General features: G+C 36.1%; 1 protein-coding gene across 2 annotated transcripts; it reads left to right on the top strand.

Moving 5' to 3' along the window:
* Positions 1-384: 384 nt before the first annotated feature.
* Positions 385-17,996, top strand: LOC126822540 (signal recognition particle subunit SRP54). Of its 2 annotated transcripts, none has more exons than XM_050551483.1 (16): positions 385-526; positions 1,820-1,950; positions 2,919-3,010; positions 4,272-4,356; positions 4,842-4,946; positions 5,707-5,831; positions 7,561-7,711; positions 8,173-8,232; positions 8,579-8,667; positions 8,996-9,096; positions 10,212-10,298; positions 11,478-11,551; positions 12,439-12,547; positions 13,223-13,402; positions 14,417-14,512; positions 15,101-17,996. In XM_050551483.1, the coding sequence occupies exons 2-16, from the start codon at positions 1,873-1,875 to the stop codon at positions 15,178-15,180; spliced, it is 1,512 nt and encodes a 503-aa protein (XP_050407440.1). In that variant the 5' UTR covers positions 385-526; positions 1,820-1,872; the 3' UTR covers positions 15,181-17,996. The 2 variants fall into 2 exon arrangements, with proteins under 2 accessions (XP_050407440.1, XP_050407441.1); XM_050551484.2 differs by lacking the exon at positions 385-526 and adding an exon at positions 629-699.
* The last annotated feature ends 1,498 nt before the right edge of the window (positions 17,997-19,494 follow it).

Here is a 19,494-nt window from a genome sequence, read left to right as displayed (position 1 = left end):
TTACGTCCCTTAAGGAAAAAAACCGAAAAATTAATAATAGTACTATGCAGCATCTAAAATCAGACGTCGCAATGTCTATGACGAACAATTCATTATTTATCTTTTGTTAATTCAGCAGCATATTAAAATATGTTCTTTCAAATTTACAGCAGCAAGCATGACGGAAATTAGTAAGAAGAATTTTCTGCCGACTGAATTATAACAATTGCGTGTTACAGTTTTATAAAGATTTGACTAACACCGAATCTACTAAACGGTGTCGATGGAATAAAATCCCCAAACAAAATCTCCAAATTTGTTTTACCTTTATATGGATAAAACCACCAAAAATACTTTTAGAACATTTGTGTAGGTGAAAATATAAAACAAAACAATATAACAAGCTAATATACGTGAAAAAGGTTCGTTACGCATGGATATTTATAGGATAGGTGCATAATACTTGTGGTTGGGCTGCACGATCACCGCCGTAAACGTGTTTACAATTATTACAGATTGGACATATGTGAAGATATTTTTTTATGACGTGAGTTTATTTGTATGATCCGTTAAACTAAATTATTGTTTTATTTTATACTCGAATATTTCTACCTTCTGAAAAATCCACAAAGTTTTTATCTAGGTTATCTAGAGAACTTCAAAGTATCGCCCTTTCTACACTACTGAGTATTCCTAATTTCCTTCTGTTCGGTGGATTTGGTACTTCCTTAAATTTTTACTTTTTCTACGTGCATACAGTTCTGATCCTACCAATATCCGTTTATCTAGAAAGCCTAATCTAATCATTTCTTTTTCCGCCTGCTTCTCTTCACTATCCTATTTTATGTTCACTGATACTTGCACACTATTTTGAGTAGGTTATGATTGGTAAAAATTAGTTTTTATGTCATCAGAATTGCATCATTGATCAAGGATTTTCCAATTGAATGTTTAAATACCATCTTCAAGTCGGATCTTCTAGAATAAAGTAGATATACATCCTGACTGAATAGAATTTCAGATTGTTTTGTTTTTATCTTGCATCAGATACTGTTTCTGTCCAACTTTAGTAAAAGTTTCCTTGCACAAGTTTTATGGTAGCACGTCATTTCGGACTCACTTTGACGACGGTTCAGAATTACTGGCAACGTTTCGGACTCAGATGAGTTAAAGACTGTTGAAAATTTGTGTGATATATTTGTAACAGCTGGTTTTTTTTTTCGTTTTATGTGAGTCCGATAGTTGTTTTGATTTATTTAATTGATCAGCAATTCTTGAGACCGCTAATAAAAAGATAAAACTGATTTTACACTGCTTGTTCTATTTCGGTTTTTTTCATCGGCGAGTATTGAACTTAACAATAAAAAATTGTTGAAAATTTGTGTACATTCACTTGATTTGATATTTGTTTATTTGGTACAATATCTATTTTCTGTCTTGTCCGCAGGTTTATCTCGTAGATTTTTGTTTTACATGTAGTGTGGTCCTCCTGCACTTACTATTAGTAATACTGCTAATGTTTTTATAATTCTGGAAGCCCAAATGTCTTTTACGCAAGTCGGAAAATCATATCAACACACGGCCGCCATTATCGCCGATTGACAACTCACATTTTTCCTCGTCCACTAAAGAACTGTAAGGTTTCTTTGCGCATACTAATATAACATCGGTTAATCAGCTTTAATTATCCCACTTTGATCGTTGCCATTTCTAATATTTTCCAAAAAGAGTTTTCTTTGTATGCACTAGGCCATATTTTTTTTAGTCCGAAATGACGAGAGACCGAAATGACATTTTAATTCGAGTTTAGGAGTTAATAATGTATTAGTTATATTTACAGATAACAGAATTAGAATATAATTTGAAGATTCAACAAGACAACAAACAGTCAAGATGGTTTTAGCTGATTTAGGAAGAAAGATTACTTCAGCCTTGAAGTCGCTGAGTAATGCTACTATTATTAATGAAGAGGTAAGAGATTGTTCAGTAGTCAAGTAGCCATATTGTACAAATATCCTATCTTCAAACAATTTTCTCGAAATGAAATGAAATGAAGTGGGGGTTTAAAGTCCTACTGTTCTGCTCCGAACAGGACTAATGAAGATGAGCATACGTCATACAGTGTGTTATGAGGGAAATTTTACTCGACAGCTGCACTATATCGAATTCCAACTGTCAAGGGATCTTTTACGTGCACGCCAATGTGTACACAGGACCTCAGTTTTTTATCCCATCCGAATGACTAGACAGCTTTCCTTTTGTCCTGCATCACTGACGGGGGGAACCAAGCCGGAAAATCTGGATGAACTTTCTTGGCCAATGCAGGGATCAAACACAATTTTCTTGACCAATACAGGGATCAAATAAGGGATCTGTTAATTGGTAAGCCATATTTCCCATGTCTCATTTAAGGGCCAATCTCGATTATATTTTGGAGAATAAAACTGCTTAATTTTGTGTGAAAAGCCCTTAAAATCCTCTACCTTAGGGCCGAGCAATAACTCAGTATTTGTGATACGTTTTCAAACAACTTAAACCTGTCAGTCTTCATTTAGAAATGGAGACTGGTGTCCCAAGCTGTATTATACAATGTCTTTATAAAACCAGACTTTTATTTTATAAAAATAATGTGTAGGTGAAATTTACCTTTCGTTATCAAGTACAGCATGTGGGTCATGCAGTACGGCAACAGATTATCAGGTCATCCAGCAAAAAAATTGATCCCAAATCTTAAAAGGGTTACGTGTCCGGATAAGCGGTTTTGCATCCATGTCCAAACGACTCAATAATTTGAGCTGAAATTTGGACACAAGGTAAATACACCATTCCTCTATATTTTGGCGCTTAAATTTCATACGTAGACAGACTTTTATTTCTGGGACTGTGTTAAAATGGGGATGGTACCTTTAAACAAGTGTATATTTTGTTTTTATCTTCAGGTTTTAAATGATATGTTAAAAGAGATCTGTAAAGCCTTGTTAGAAGCTGATGTAAATATTAGACTAGTCAAAGCGCTCAGAGAAAATGTCAGGTGAGCATCGTGTACTTGTGATATCTTAGTGAGAGGTTCTGTATTTAATTGTTCAATTCGTTGCAAATCATCAAACAAGATTGTGATCCATACTGTTGCATAGTTTAAAATGGTCTATGAGTGTTTACAACTCTTTTCTTTCACTAGGTGTGTCGAGTAATTAATTAGTCTAAGTGATACCAAAGTTGTAGTGATAGAGGCTAACAGACAACCGACAATACTATATACTGGAAAACTACCGGAAAACACCATGTTATACTGAATACCTGAAAAACACTAAATACCGGAAAAACACACTAAATACCGGAAAAACACCCTAAATAGGTAACCCAGAGCCTGGTCCTCTGTTTGCGGGGGGTTAGGGTTAGGGTTAGGTTTTTCTGGTGTTTTCCAGAGAACCAGACTCCGAGTTACCTACTTAGGGTCTTTTCCAGTATTTAGTGTGTTTTCCAGTATTTTTCCAGTATTAAGTGTGTTTTCCGGTATTTAGTGTGTTTTCCGGTATTTAGTGTTTTTCCGGTGTTTTCCGGTATTCAGTATAACATAGCGTTTTCCGGTAGTTTTCCAGTTGTTTTCCACTGTTCGACAGTGTTTTCTGGTATATAGTATAGCCCCAGACAACAGCTTGACAGAATTGCTTCCTTTTTGCCAAACTTTGAAATGTACCATTTATAAATTGAAATTTGTAGAGTTCACACAAATAATTGAATACTCAAATTCAAAAATTTTTCCAGACACTTAAAACTAAGATTGTTAATCAATGTCAGTATGAGATTTGGTCTCTTGTTTATCTACTACAAGATATTTATTGATTCTACTACAAGATCAACAGATAAAATGAAAATACATTAATTTCATAGGGTTTATAGACATTTCTAAGAGCACTAAAAATGGTCCATAAATTAAAGAAATATTCTAACATAGTGACATAGAATATTGAAATAGGAAAATCAGTATACATCATTTTTTATCTTAATTATATAAAAGTCTAGTTTTTCTAGATAGAGATCTTATGCAGACAAAGTTCTTCAGCATTATTAACATAATGGAGAGGGGTTTTACATACATGTAGGCTAAACCTCTTCCACAATCCCATTCAGACAACCTGAATAAAATATTGTTTAAAAAAAATATTATTAACATACCCAAAAATGATTCTATCGATATAGAAATGTCTGAGTATGGATGTGTAGACTTGACGTTCAATTCCGTTGATTTTGTAATTAAAGGTATAATTAGTTACTTTGTTGGATTGTTTCAGGTCTGTTATAGATTTTGATGAAATGGCTGGAGGTTTAAATAAACGAAGAATGATACAATCTGCTGTTTATAAAGAATTAGTCAAGGTTTGTATGAGGGGGGGTTAGGGTAGGGTTAGTCAAGGTTTGTATAAGGAGCTCTTGTTCTAGAGAAAACCTAGTGTCATCTAATCAGCAGATTGCTCACAGGAGAATAAAATATACTTTCATTAATCCTGAAAGACAGTCAAGTACAAGAGTTGAATCACTGGACCCTTGACTATAGTTTCTCAGGTTTGCGTAAAAAAATCTTTGGAATTCTTTGATTTGAAGACTTTGCGGAAACCCCGCTGGATGACGAAAATTGTCCACTGAAATGAAAACTAGCATGCACTTAACTCAAAATGACCGATATATTTGTTGTGTTGACAAGCTGTTCAACCCTCATTACAGAATGACAGTTAGTGACAATGATGACCATGTCAAAATGGTTGGTGTTCCCATAGCACAGTTTTATTAGATATACTAGATCAGTATGCAAATTCTGCAAATAAATCTAAATTTTGATATTGGCTATTTTTTGTTATTTGTAGTTGATTGATCCAGGTGTGAAGGCATGGCAACCATCAAAAGGAAAGAGTAATGTTATTATGTTTGTAGGGTTACAAGGCAGTGGTAAAACTACCACCTGTACTAAGGTAAACCAATTTATTTATAAACCACCATTTTTATTTATTAAGCAGGTAAATGGTTATCCTTACAATTACAAAATACAAATTTATAGATAACATCGGATGAATTTATCTGTCATTGAGTCAACTGGCGGGGTTTCGATTCTCCGGTTGTACGTGGCAAGGAGTAAGGTCGCCTGTCCAACCTCGTGGGTTTTCACCAGGTCCTCCGGTTTCTTCCCACTGCTATAGACCCCTACGCGCAAGCAAATTATTGAAATAAAATTGAACCATGTGTTAGTCCCGAAATGACCTGGTTTGTGTCAAGTGGACGTTAAACCCCATTTCTCTCTCTATCTCTGATGAATTTATCTATAGATTTTTGTCCTGAAAAAAGGAGTCTTAAAAAAACAGCATATTCACTTTATGGTTTTGGTTGATGAAGGAGTAACCCTGTAAGACCTTAGTTGAGATAATCTGCCTTGTTCAAAGAAATAAGTATTCGACACAAAGCCTTATGGTTATAGATCTAGCTCAGTAATCGCTCATATAAATCCAAGTATGAACAATCCAAATCATTAGACAAGACAAAATAGTGTAAAAAAAGTATCGGCAGAATAGTGTAATCAGCGTGTACAAAATACATGACAAACAGTGGTAACAGGTGTCCGGAAGAGTAAGCTTACCCTGCCTGGCGCCACACACGCCATAGCTGCATCCAAACCATTAGACGAAATCTCGATATTTTGCACGCTAAAATATGAAAATCTTGGGTGATTTTTTTCAGTTAGCTTATTATTACCAGAAGAAAGGCTGGAAGACATGTTTGATTTGTGCTGATACTTTCCGTGCTGGAGCCTTCGATCAGCTGAAACAAAATGCAACCAAAGCAAGAATTCCCTTTTATGGAAGGTAGGTCAGACAATGGTTAAGATATGTATGATGGTTTCTGTGTATATAAGGGTTCTACAGATTGGGTTGCAAACCATTGACAGATTTGTTACTTCTGAAGTTATTACCCAGGATTGTGTCATATAATGCGAGGGGTTGAATGGTCTAGTCCTTGTCCTTTAGACCATAAGATCTGTAATAGAGTCAAGTGGTGTGGGTTCGATCCCAAGCTTGAACATGACTAGGCATGTCCAACCTTATGGGTTTTGTTAGGGTCCTCCAGTTTCCTCCCACTGCTAATTGCCCCTACGCACAAGCAAATTATGGAAATAAAAATGTATCATATGTTAGTCCTGAGTAGTGTTGTCACGATTACAAAATTTTTGAATCGGTTAATCGGCCAGCCCAAAATCGTATCGGTGCCGATTAATCGAATGTCGTATAAATCTATAATGGCAATGTCTGTACTGCCCACCGAGGTTTTTTTCTTGTGATTTTTTTTTAATAAGTAAATTATAAAATGGCGCGTGAACACTGAATAGCTGATTGTATATCAATGTAGTACATTTCGTTGAGTGTGTCCTAAATAGATGTTGGAATAAATTGTTTAAATTGGCAATAAACAACATTTACTAAGTCATTAGTTTTGATATTTAATTATGCGATTGAGATGAGTAAGACATTCCCGTGTTCTGACTTACCCCCACAGCTTTAACTACTAATTAAAAATCCAATACTGGCAATAGATTACAATTCTCTAGTACAACAATTCTCGTACATAATATTTTAACATATATAGCGATAATCATATTGCCGAAAAACAACAAGAGAAGCCGCGGAAGACAGCACAAATAGAAAAGAACACGTGTCATTTAAAAAGACGGCAACGTATGCCGAGGGGGGACGAATAGAAGATCCTCATACACAGGATAGAGGAGTCTCGTACACAGTAACGGCACATTCTGGTTGTGAATTAAATGATAAATTACAGATGGATTTAAAATTAATTTATACTGGAGCAGTGTTTTCTTCTTTATAAAACGGTATTTTATTAAAATTACATTGGCAGTTTATCACTCATAAAAAGGCATAGCCAACTTCCCTGTCTCGTGCAGCATGCATTCAGTCCATGTATTATAATGCCCATGATTTTCATGTCGGTTGTTGACAGCTATTTCGCGCCAAAATCAACCATTTTACACATTTCGTAGTAAGATATGCCTAATATGGTAGGCGAAGAATTCCATGCGACATTGAGATCGTGCCACTGTAAATGGGAATTTCTGTATAGAGTCTCAAACGACGTACTTACGTAGGGCCCTACTTTCTATACGGTTTTAATAGGCAGCAATTTAGCAGTGTGTTTAGCAGACAGTAAAAGTCAAACATTTTTCAAAATGTGAATCGGTTTGAGCTAGAAACCAAATCGACTACGACTAAACCGATTAATCGTGACAACCCTAGTCCTGAGATGACCTAATCTGTGTCAAGAAGAATTAAATACCATTTCTCTGTTTGACTTGTTTCCCGGCAATCTGTCTTTAAATCTATCGCAATCTGTCTTTAAATCTATCACTATCTGGTTTATTAATGGAATTAGGTCAGTAAAGCTGTAGTATTCAAATCTTTGTTTTATTTGTTTAATGTTCAAAATATGTTGTTTTATTTTGTATTTATTCAGAGTCTGACTCTCTGTTGTTGTTTTATTCTGTAGTTATTTAGAGAGTGATCCTGCTGTTTTATTTTGTAGTTATTCCGAGTCCGATCCTGTTGTGATTGCTCAAGAAGGTGTTGATAAATTTAAAGATGAGAATTTTGAGATAGTGATTGTTGATACGAGTGGTCGACACAAACAAGAAGATTCTTTATTTGAAGAAATGTTACAAGTTCATCAGGCTGTTGTAAGTTATCAAAAACTTTTTTATTATATATATTTTTTAGAAAAACACAAAAGTTTCTGAATCAGATGAAGTCTAGCTACATGTATGACAAAAAATTTGGGATTTTTGTATAATAGCTGCAGTATTATGACGATGTTTTCAGAAATTCAGATAGGATCCTAGACACTGTGACCCAGTGGGTATGGGTGCTTGTTGACTGACCGGGAGTCTCTAGTTCAATCCAGGAAATGGTTGAGAAAGTTCCTTGTCAAACGTTTAGGCCAAAGGAATTTCAGAAAAAATAAGTGACAACCCTTGTTGATTCCCCGGACAACCTAGCTATGCTTTGTTGTCTGGCAACCCATCTTTTACAAATTATTAAGTGATGTTTGCTGTAGATATGACTAGTAAAAATTACAGTATTAATATAGTTCTATTTCGTTCTCGTAATATTTTTGTATTTTTGTTTATTGTATTTTTAGAACCCAGATAATGTTGTGTTTGTTATGGATGCCTCTATTGGTCAAGCTTGTGAAGCTCAGGTAAAAACTTTAAAATATTCACTGTTTGGTGTGACTGTATAGAGGTTCCTTCGCAACCCTACATACTCCTCGCAGTATTTCGTTTGAGGTTCCTTCACAACCCTGTGGATTTACTCTGGTATCTGGACATGTACTGATTTTACTCTCGTCTACGATATCACTCAGTGGAAGCAGACATTAATCCAAAATCCAAATCAATGTCCTAATTCTTAGGAGCATTAGCCTAATCACAAACGTGTAGTCTGTTACAGAGTTTGGTTTAAAGTATGTACTGATAAATACTCTTTGGGTTTTTTTTAAGTAAATGTTTATGATTATGATGTTTAATTTGATATTTAATTTTTAGGCTCGAGCTTTTAAAGATAAAGTTGATGTAGCGTCTGTTATTATAACTAAATTAGACAGTCACGCCAAGGGTGGTGGAGCTCTCAGTGCGTAAGTATAAAATTATTATAAGATGTATAAGCCGCAGTTGTCTGTGATATTACTAGCGTGGGAACAGATGTTATATATAGATCCTTTTCACTTGTTTGTCATGTCACCTCTGCAGAATCATGTCACCATTTTCACACTTGTAATCCTGACTTTTGTGCGATATCATAAGTGTGGAAACAGACGTTATACATCAATGTAAACCCCAATTGTCTGTGTTGTCACAAGCATAGAAGCAGACAGTACACACGTCTGGTTTCCTCAAACTACTAATGACCCCTACACACAAGCGAACACAAGTTAAAATGAAATTTTGATTGTATTTTTCTAGTGTTGCTGCTACAAAGAGTCCCGTAATATTTATTGGAACAGGAGAACATATAGATGATTTTGAACCGTTTAAAGTTCAACCATTTGTTAGTAAATTATTGGGTAAGTATTGCTTGAGAATATTAAACCTCAACTGCCATGTGATATATTAAGGCTTGCTGAATATGTGTGGTTTAATGGACATTGCGTAATATGTTGTAACAACACGAGTGATGTTAGTTGTTGTACAATATATTACTTAATGTTTAAAGCTTGAGACCATTAAACAACTTAAAATACAGACACTTGCACATGCTTTGCAATGAAATATGTCACGCATGTCCAAAATTTTAATTAGTATAAATAATGTACCATTATATGAAATAATGATATGCCAACATAATAATTAAAAACTAGATAACATAAAGGCAATTTACTGAAAATTTCATTCAAATTGATCCACTATGAACCAAGAACTAAGCGAATGAAATTTCTGCCTAGCCTCGGTCATCATTACAAAAATCAGTACGATAAACAGCATAGTCTCGATTATCCTCTGAATCGTTTAATCGAGAAGGTAAGTTATGCAGTAAATCGGCTTACAATCACTTAAGATCGCAGGCTAGCGAGGCCATCTAGAGTTGAGTATGGTCTGGATAAGTTAATTAATGTCTAATTGATAATTTAGATAACATTTCAGGCCTAAAGAAAGACCTGCAATAGGCAGATTTATCTCTTGCATAATGTATGTTTAATATCTTGCTCTGGACCTTTAAAGCCAGGTTGTATGGCCGAATGGTTAGCGCATGTGCATTGTACCATAAGATCTGTCATTGAGTCCCCAGTTGTACATGGCAAGGAGTAGGGTCGCCCGTCAAACTTTGTGGGTTTTCTCTGTGTCCTCTGATTTCCTTCCACTGCTAAAGACCCCTACACGCAAGCAAATGATTGAAATAAAATTGAACCATATGTTAGTCCCGAAATGACCCAGTTTGTGTCAAGTGGACTCTCTCTCTACCTTGACCATTAAACCAAACTAATAAATTGTATTTATATTTATGTGAGATATTGATAATAAATTGTATTTATATTTATGTGAGATATTGAAGAACGTTATGATAATAGAATGTTTTATATATTATAGGTATGGGAGATATTGATTATAAATTGTATTTGTATTTATATTTATGTGAGATATTGAAGAACGTTATGATAATAGAATGTTTTATATATTATAGGTATGGGAGATATTGAAGGATTGATTGATAAAGTTAATGAATTAAAATTAGATGATAATGAGGAATTAATGAAGAAGTTAAAACAAGGTAAGATGGTAAAAGTTAAAACAAGAAAAGATGGTAAAAGCTGTAAATATTAAATATACAATTCCTGTATTGGTTCAATGTTTAACTTCAAATCTCTGGGTCTGTTAAAGACCCCTACATGCAAGAGAATTATTGAAATGAAATAGCATACTACCATATTTTAGTTCCAAAGTGACTTAGCTTGTATTGAGTCGCGCGCTGTATCATAAAGTCTGTCATTGAGTCAACTGGCGTGGTTTCGAATCCCCGGTTGTATGTAACAAGGAGTAGGGTCGCCTGTCCAACCTCGTGGGTTTTCTCCGGGTCGTCCAGTTTCCTCCCACTGCTAAAGACCCCTACGCGCAAGCAAATTATGGAAATAAAATTGAACCATATGTTAGTCCCGAAATGACCTAGTTTGTGTCGAGTGGACGTTAAACCCCATCTCTCTCTCTCTCTCCCTCTCTCTCTCTCCCCCCCTCTCTCTCTCTATCTCTATCTCTATCTATCTTGTATTGTTTCAAAGTTAAACCCAATGTCTTAAGTGAAGAATCATAGGTAAAAAATTGTGTATAATTTATGTAGATATTTATTTCCCCCCCCCCCCCCCTTTGTGGCTTAGGTAATTACATAGTGATGTTATATAGTCCAAAATAACTCTATTCCTTGGCCTGGAAACAAAAAAAGTGAACTACCTAGATGTAAGCCCCATTGTGTACATGTTATGTTTAACATTATCTGTATCACTATGCTTTGACGAACACCCCACCCATCTAGAACTCAACCCAAGGGTATCACAGTGTTATAACATAGAGGGGGAGGGGCTGACAAGTTAACTTGCGGTATTTCTACCCCAGGTCTGGGGACTTTCCCTAGGGCGTAGTAGAGTAACTAGTACCCTGTGTGTAGCCCCATCACAGATTATCCAGGTAGTACACTGTTGGAGGGTGCTCAGTTTATTATATACCAGCTATTTTACTGACTTAGAAAAATAATGGCAGCATTTTGGAGGCAATATTGGAAATAGATTGAAGTTTATAAATTATTCTATGAATGACAATATGAATTGACTATGATTAATTTAACAAATGTGTTCACTGCCTGTTTTTGGTTTGATTTTCAAGTAAAGAAGATGGAAATCACTTTACATTTCTCCAAGTCATAAAATGTATATGCAAGTTTTTTTATGGATTTTTTCAGGTCAGTTCACTTTACGAGACATGTACGAACAGTTTCAGAATATTATGAAGATGGGGCCCTTCAGTCAAATCATGGTAAGACATATAATGATGTACATTTAAAAAATATTTGTTAATTTATTTAATTTTCTGTAATTTTTTCTAATTAATTGGGGAATTATCTCCCTTGATTTCAAATTTGTAATCCAGTCAAGCGATGAAAATTTAGTTTATAGCTCTTTAGTTTAAATTGGCACATCTAATATGTTTGTTTTTGTTGAAAGAAATATGTGCACATTTTTCTATGGTACCAAGTTAAGGCCAAAGCAACTTTTTTTTTTTAGTTCAGAGTCCACTTGAATATCTTTGTACTATGTTTTGTTTTTACAAAATTCTAAAACTTAAAATAAGAATGAAAACCTTGTTACATATTCCTGTAGAACAAATATTCAGATTGATGTGGCCTAAGGGCGCTGTATTCTCTCTTCACAATTTACAGATTTTGGCTCATACATTATGCAAGAGCTAAATCTGTCTATTGCAGGTCTTTCTTTAGGCCTGAAATGTTATATAAATTATTAATTAAATATTAATTAACTTATCCAGACCATAATTAACGCGATGTCATCGCTAGCCTGCAATATTTACTGGATATGAATACCTTTTATGACGGATGATTTAACGTAAAAATGGATAACCAAGACTTTGTTTATTATCGTGCCGATAGTAATGACGTTCGAGGCTAGCCTAAATTTGAATTGCTAATATCTCGATTCAGAGTGAAGCAATTTGACTGAAATTTTCAACATATTCTCTTTCCCTTATTTATTTTTGAACTATTATAGCGAGAACTGTCAGCTCTTTATCTAATCTCCCATAATGCCCCTTTAAATATAATGTTATTATGAATTAAAATTGTTAGAACGTGAATAATTTACTTGTATTTATGATTATTTATATAATAATTTATATGTTTTTTTCAGGGTATGATCCCGGGATTTAGTCCTGATTTTATGTCAAAAGGTACAGAACAAGAATCAATGGCTAGATTGAAGAAACTGATGACGATGATGGATAGCATGAACGATGCAGGTAAATAGATTAGTCCAGCAGTACCCCCACCCCCACCCCCTTCATGTTCCTGAAGCAACCACCCTAAGTTTTACAACATTTAGACTTTGCTACACTGGTCTGTAATTACCGAACTTATAGCTACATTATCTATCTTTAACGCAGACATGTGAACGATAGCATTCAATCAGAGGTTGTGACACAAACACACTCAAATCAAACATGGCAACCTCCACGGAAACCTTGACATTGAACGAACCTTGAATTTTGCCACTCGATATCCAATCGAAATTAATGCCGAAATATGCAGCCTATTACGTGAAGGGCTTGATAAGATGTACAGAGTTAAAGCGAGATGAAGCCTTCTATTGAAGATGCCCCTCTTTTAGCCTCCTAACAAAATGTAAACCTTCTGGAAAGGCAAAATTCAGGTAACGCAAGTTGACGTTGTTTTCACGAGCTCTGCTTTGACAATTATATAGCCATATATAGAGAAAGTCTGGCCATAATCGCCGTCTGGTTACCCATTCTTCAAGTTTAATAGATGAACATTAGAAGGAAAGAAACATTCAATAAAGGACGTAGCAGGAGGACATTTTACTTCCCGTATATTTGTAAGGATGTAGCAGGACTTTTAGACGTTTCATTTACTGTATCTTGCACAAATTTTCGACGTTTTATTTTCTGTATTTGTAGAATTAGACAGTATAGAAGGAGAGAAGTTGTTTTCCCGTCAACCGAATCGTGTACAGAGAGTCGCTAGAGGTTCAGGTGTATCTATAAAAGAAGTCAATGATTTGTTGAGTCAGTATAAAAAATTCGCTCAGATGGTGAAGAAGATGGGAGGAATAAAAGGCTTATTTAAAGGAGGAAAAGGTTTGTCCTTTGATACACAAGGGGGGTTGGATGGCCGAATGGTTAGCATGTGTGCACTGTATCATGTGGTCTGTCATTGAGTCAGCTGGCGTGATTTCGATTCCCCCGGTTGTACGTGACAAGGAGTAGGGTTGTCTGTCCAACCTTGTCTGTTTTGTCCGGATCCTCCGGTTTCCTCCCACTGCTGAAGACCCCTACGCGCAAGCGAATTATTGAAATAAAATTGCACCATGTGTTAGTCCCGAAATGACCTAGTTTGATTCATGTCGAAGTTAAACCCCATTTCTCTCTTTTGATACACAAACTTCGCATCCTTGTTCCTTGGACAATTGCGCATCAGTTGACAGACTGATTGTTGATATGATGTCACAGCTCAAGATGGCGACAAGCACGTTTCATAAAACATGAGAAATTTTGGGATACTTTTTTTTTTTCAGTTTTCAGCTGAAATATGTTTCAGCATTTGATTTTCTTCCGACGAGAAGTACTATAGGGATGTAGTAATTAATAGTAACAGGCCAAGATAAACTTGATTAATGGGGCATTATGGGAAATTAGATAAAGAGCTGACAGATAATGTAAAGAGAAGATGCTGAAAATTTCAGTCAAATTGCTCCCCTATGAACCAAGATATTAGCGATTGAATTTTAGGCCAGCCTCGATCATCATTACTAAAGTCATTACTAAAGTCAGTACGATAAAAAACAAAGTCTTGATTATCCATTTTGATGTTTAATCATCCGTCACAAAATATATTCAAATCCAGTAAATATCGCAGGCTACCGATGGCATTGAGAGTTGATTATGGTCTGGATAAATTCATTAATGTCTAATTAATAATTTAGATAACATTTCAGGCCTAAAGAAAGACCGGTAATAGGCAGATTTAGCTCTTGCATAATGTATGTTTAAAGAATTATTGGATCTAACCAGCATTGCTCCGCTACTCCTCGATACAAGTTTATGACAGATGTCAATATTATTATAATTATTTATGTATTTATTTTTTTACAGGTGGAGATATTAGTAAAAATGTTAATCCAGCTCAGATGGCGAAACTCAATCAACAAATGGCCAAGGTCATGGATCCTCGAGTTCTTCAACAAATGGGTAGGTAGCATCATCATCTGGGATTCAATATGGTCTGTTATGATACAGAGTCAAGGCACTGGAATCTATGGATTCTAATCCAGACAGGAGACAAGAACTGTTGGCACTTTTAATCCCTTGCAAACTGAAAAAAGTTCCAATATGGTATCCCCATGTCAATGGTGTAGGATGGAGAGCTGGTTTCCCCATGTCAGTGGTGTAGGACAGGGGCTGGTTTCTCCATGTCAGTGGTGTAGGACAGGGGCTGGTTTCTCCATGTCAGTGGTGTAGGACTGGAGGCTGGTTTCTCCATGTCAGTGGTGTAGGACTGGGGGCTGGTTTCTCCATGTCAGTGGTGTAGGAGGATGGCTGGTTTCCCAATATCAGTGGTGTAGGATGAGGGGCTGGTTATGTAGAATGGAGGGTTGGCAAGGAATGATGTGAGGAAGAGTAGGCGAGAACCCTACTGTCTCTCATATAGGTCACAGCATTATCCTGGACGGTGACGTAAACTTCATTTTCTCTCATTTTCATCTAGTCCAGGATTATGTTCCGAAAACCTTAGAAATATGTGTACATTAATCTGATTAAATGTTAATTATATTTCAGGTGGTATGCAAGGTCTACAGAATATGATGAGACAATTTCAACAGGGTGCTGCAGGAAAGATGGGCAATATGTTTAACTGATGACGTATCAGTACTATAGTTAATATCATCATCGCGTTAACATCATCATCGTTACTAGTCATGTGGGATTAATAAGTAACCAATCACTGACAATACTATTACAGTGTCTCCAGTCCCTTTCATTCTGTCACGTACAAACAAATTTGGCTTTATGTTGTTTTTATGGACAATTTTAATGCATGTCACAAACAGTTAAAAAAAATTGTCTGTCATGTCTTGCCACATGGCTGGATGAATTTGAATTTGTTATTTTCAGTTTCAAGCCGGTTAAGATACGATTTGGACATTTTGATTACTAACCTAGTGGCTTAAGACTGGGCTTTTGAAAAGTTGCTACTTGATAATCGAGTACCGTGGACCTAGACATCAGCACTCAAACTGATAAACATTACAGCTGGGGAATTGATGGCTTGTGTTGCGGGCACTACAGCGTTGCTTTCTTGGTTTATCGCCTCGTCTTGCGAGCAGTGTTTGTCTGTTCTTGTCGTGTTCAGGGGATTATGGGTAAATATCACACATGACTAGTTACGATATCTATTGTTAATATGGAAATCATCTTGGTATATAAATAGTTGATGGTTACCACGGCAACCAGTAATATACATTTATTTTGGTATTTAAGATGAAAAATGTATGGAAATATTTAGTACAGATTGTTTAACTGAATGCGAATAACACAAGTTCAAAATTTATTTCTGGTGATGTTTCAATGAGGGTCAATTTGATTAAAACACAGATCTTATTTCGTTTCGTTTTTTATAGTTCAAAATTTTGTTTTACTTGTCTTTACTACACTAGGATCTGGAAGAGTTGTTATATAAGCCGCGTTGTGTATGGTGTGAGGGATTAGCCAATGAAATGGTCTGTTACGGCGAGTGTTTGGCATGAGGTGCACAGAACTTTAGGAAAACAACTAGAAACGTCAACACTGATTGATTAATCAAATGTCTGATGTCATAGGATCGAAAGCCGCTCGTGTGGCACGTGACGCGACCTTTCACTAAAACTGGTCAGATCTTCATGTAGTGGAGGCCATTGAAATAATTCAGAAAACGAAATGAAATATAGATCCGTATTTTAATCATTCTTTGCTTGATAAAGACGGGAGAAACCATGTCGTAACGTCGCCAGAAATAAACGTTTTAAGTAACTTGTATTCATTGTGTTATTATCAGTTTAAAACAACTATCAAAATTTCTTTTCCAGACTTTCTGTTTCTCGAAATATTAGTTTCGAATTTTAAGGACAGAAAGAAAGAAACCTAAAACTTGTAACTGTTAAAAAAAAATTCCCAATTCTCTGATTTTTAGTTCTGGCCATCGTTTGTCGGCTATTTCATCTTTTATATCCTCAGGTTTTCGGAGCACTTTCACAAACCAGTTTTCAACAGCATGTAGATTCTATCTGTTCAAAGATCACCCCATTATTACGAGTCAGTCAAATATATCTGACTGTATTTTAAAACAATTATCAAATCTATCTACTTGGTATTTTAGCTCCTTTACTAAGATCAATATATGACAGTCCCAAAACTTGTCTTTATGGCAGGATCTCACTGTGAAAGTGCACTGAAAACCCATGCCCCATGCAGATAAGACAATAACATAAATATATGACGTTAATAACTATATTATTGTTGTTTTTGAAAAACGGTGATTTTCAGAGTAATCGTGAAGAGTGATAGAGCGTTCAGTGTGAATGATTCCTAAGAAAAATGTTAATTTTTTTATTGTTTCTAATTATTTAATATTCAGACTAAAGTCAATCTTTATTGTATGTAGAATCCATTTGGGTTTTTTTTTATTGTATGTAGAAGCCATTTATTTTTTAGCGTATTCAAAGTTAACTACTGTTCAGAAAAAATTTCAGTGTTTGGGAGTCAAAAGTTTATATCCGGCATATTTTAAAAAATAATATTCTTATGCACCTTTTTGTCTAGTTCCCATAATTCTAAGCCAATAAAAAGGGGTTTTATAGATATTTTTTCAAAATGTTTTACATCGATTGATTTGATTCCCAAAAATATTAAGAGCGAAAAATGGCTCTCCTGAACAATTTTGTAAATGTCAGATATAACCCTTTAAATTTTCAAACATTGGATACAATTAATTTAAAACCCTTTAAATCAGCAGTAACGATATGATATACTAGCATGTTGTTTTTGTTATTACTGAAAGAAAAAAAAATTACAGAGAAAAATGAATGGTAAAATATATTAAGAGTATAAAATTTTGAACAAGTTGGATCTAATTGTTGTGTTTTTATGTTTAACAAATACTGAGTATCTGTACTTCACTCGACTTCATGTTTGTAATCTTGTTTAACAGAGTATCTGTACTTCCCTGTTTGTAATCATGTTTAACAAATACTGAGTATCTGTACCTTCCCTGTTTGTAATCATGTTGAAAGAAAGCTGGTGATGGCTTTCATTACATGTATCTGATAATCTTTGTTTTATGTATGGTTATTCCACAGGGACTTGTACTAATTGAAGGGTTCTTGTTATACCACAGGGACTAATTGAAGGGTTAATATTGTTGCCAGATTTTTCATCCGGGGTTAATGCATGTAAATTTATTAATTTGTATGTGTTCTCAAAGCGTTTATTTACCAGTGAAAACAAGAAACACTGTTTATTTCAAATTTATGAATAGCATCATACTCTTCAGACCTGGCATTGTTCTATTAACAGGCGTTTCTCAAACAGGTATCCTGTATACAGGTATTTATTAATCAGTCGATTGTGTCAAGTCCCTGTGGGTTGATATTTGTTGATGTATAAATAGATCATTTGTAAATAAAAGTAAATTAAAATCTGTTGGGCTTCGAATTATCTTTTTTAAATTAAGAAATGTATTATTATACATGTACATGTCATTTGAATGCAGACTACATTAGCAGGAGATCTCTGTGTTGGTTGAAAAGTTCCACAGGATTTTCCAGTCTGGTGCCAGCCCCTTGTTATTGGTGGAAGGGGGCTGGCACCATCCCCTTGTTATTGGTAGAGGGGGCTGGCATCATCCCCTTGTTATTGGTGGAGGGGGGCTGGTACCATCCCCTTGTTATTGGTGGAGGGGGCTGGCACCATCTTCTTGTTATTGGTGGAAGGGGGCTGGCACCATCCCCTTGTTATTGGTGGAGGGGGCTGGCACCAACCCCTTGTTATTGGTGGAGGGGGCTGGCATCATCCCCTTGTTATTGGTGGAGGGGGGCTGGCTCCATCCCCTTGTTATTGGTGGAAGGGGGCTGGCACCATCCCCTTGTTATTGGTGGAGGGGGCTGGCACCATCCCCTTGTTATTGGTGGAACAGGGCTGGCACCATCCCCTTGTTATTGGTGGAGGGGGCTGGCACCAACCCCTTGTTATTGGTGGAGGGGGCTGGCATCATCCCCTTGTTATTGGTGGAGGGGGGCTGGCACCATCCCCTTGTTATTGGTGGAGGGGGCTGGCACCAACCCCTTGTTATTGGTGGAGGTGGGCTGGCACCATCCCCTTGTTATTGGTGGAGGGGGCTGGCACCATCCCCTTGTTGGTGGAGGGGGGCTGGCACCATCACCTTGTTATTGGTGGAGGGGGCTGGGAAGGATAATTTTTTTTTTACAGTTGTAGAAAAGTAAAATGTTTAGCCCAATGTCCTTTCATTTCCCAATTAACCTGATCCAGCTACAGGTGGGACTGTGCATCTGCAGACTGAAAGATGCCGAGTAATTAGGTCTGAGGGTTTTTTTCCGGGCCATAATAAAAACAGGTCTGTCTCGAAATAACCATTTTACTTGTGACTTACATGGCTGACAAATTGTAAGGCACAATAATACTGAACTAGTACCGGTACCTGGCATTTTAACTCTGAGTTGGATATGTAAATACAGTAAACTAGTACCGGTACCTGGCATTTTAACTCTGAGTTGGACGTGTAAATACAGTAAACTAGTACCGGTACCTGGCATTTTAACTCTTGAGTTGGACGTGTAAATACAGTAAACTAGTACCGGTACCTGGCATTTTAACTCTGAGTTGGACGTGTAAATACAGTAAACTAGTACCGGTACCTGGCATTTTAACTCTGAGTTGGACGTGTAAATACAGTAACCTTCACATAAGTCGGATCTAAGTGGACTGACCAATTTATCAGAGTAGAGCGAAGATCCGAGTTAGCCGAAGACCGAAATCCAATCTTAGCTTGATTAGAAATAAACTGCAAGAGTCGGGTAATAATTGATTTGAAGGCACATTTCAAGCTTTTGTTCGTATGTGTGAGTAGATAACTTCCGTTTTGGTGCGAGCAGATAACTTCCGTTTTGTCGCCGTCTTTC

This window comes from Patella vulgata, chromosome 5 (genome assembly GCF_932274485.2).
Source record: "Patella vulgata chromosome 5, xgPatVulg1.2, whole genome shotgun sequence".
Classification (NCBI taxonomy): domain Eukaryota; kingdom Metazoa; phylum Mollusca; class Gastropoda; family Patellidae; genus Patella; species Patella vulgata.
This window is presented reverse-complemented; position numbering and strand designations above follow the sequence as displayed.

Coding starts and splice junctions, on each gene's coding strand:
- LOC126822540 (XM_050551483.1), top strand. CDS start 1,873: ATGGTTTTAGCTGATTTAGGAAGAAAGATTACTTCAGCCTTGAAGTCG. Junction 12,548..13,222: donor GGATAGCATGAACGATGCAG/GTAAATAGATTA, acceptor CTGTATTTGTAG/AATTAGACAGTATAGAAGGA. Junction 13,403..14,416: donor CTTATTTAAAGGAGGAAAAG/GTTTGTCCTTTG, acceptor ATTTTTTTACAG/GTGGAGATATTAGTAAAAAT.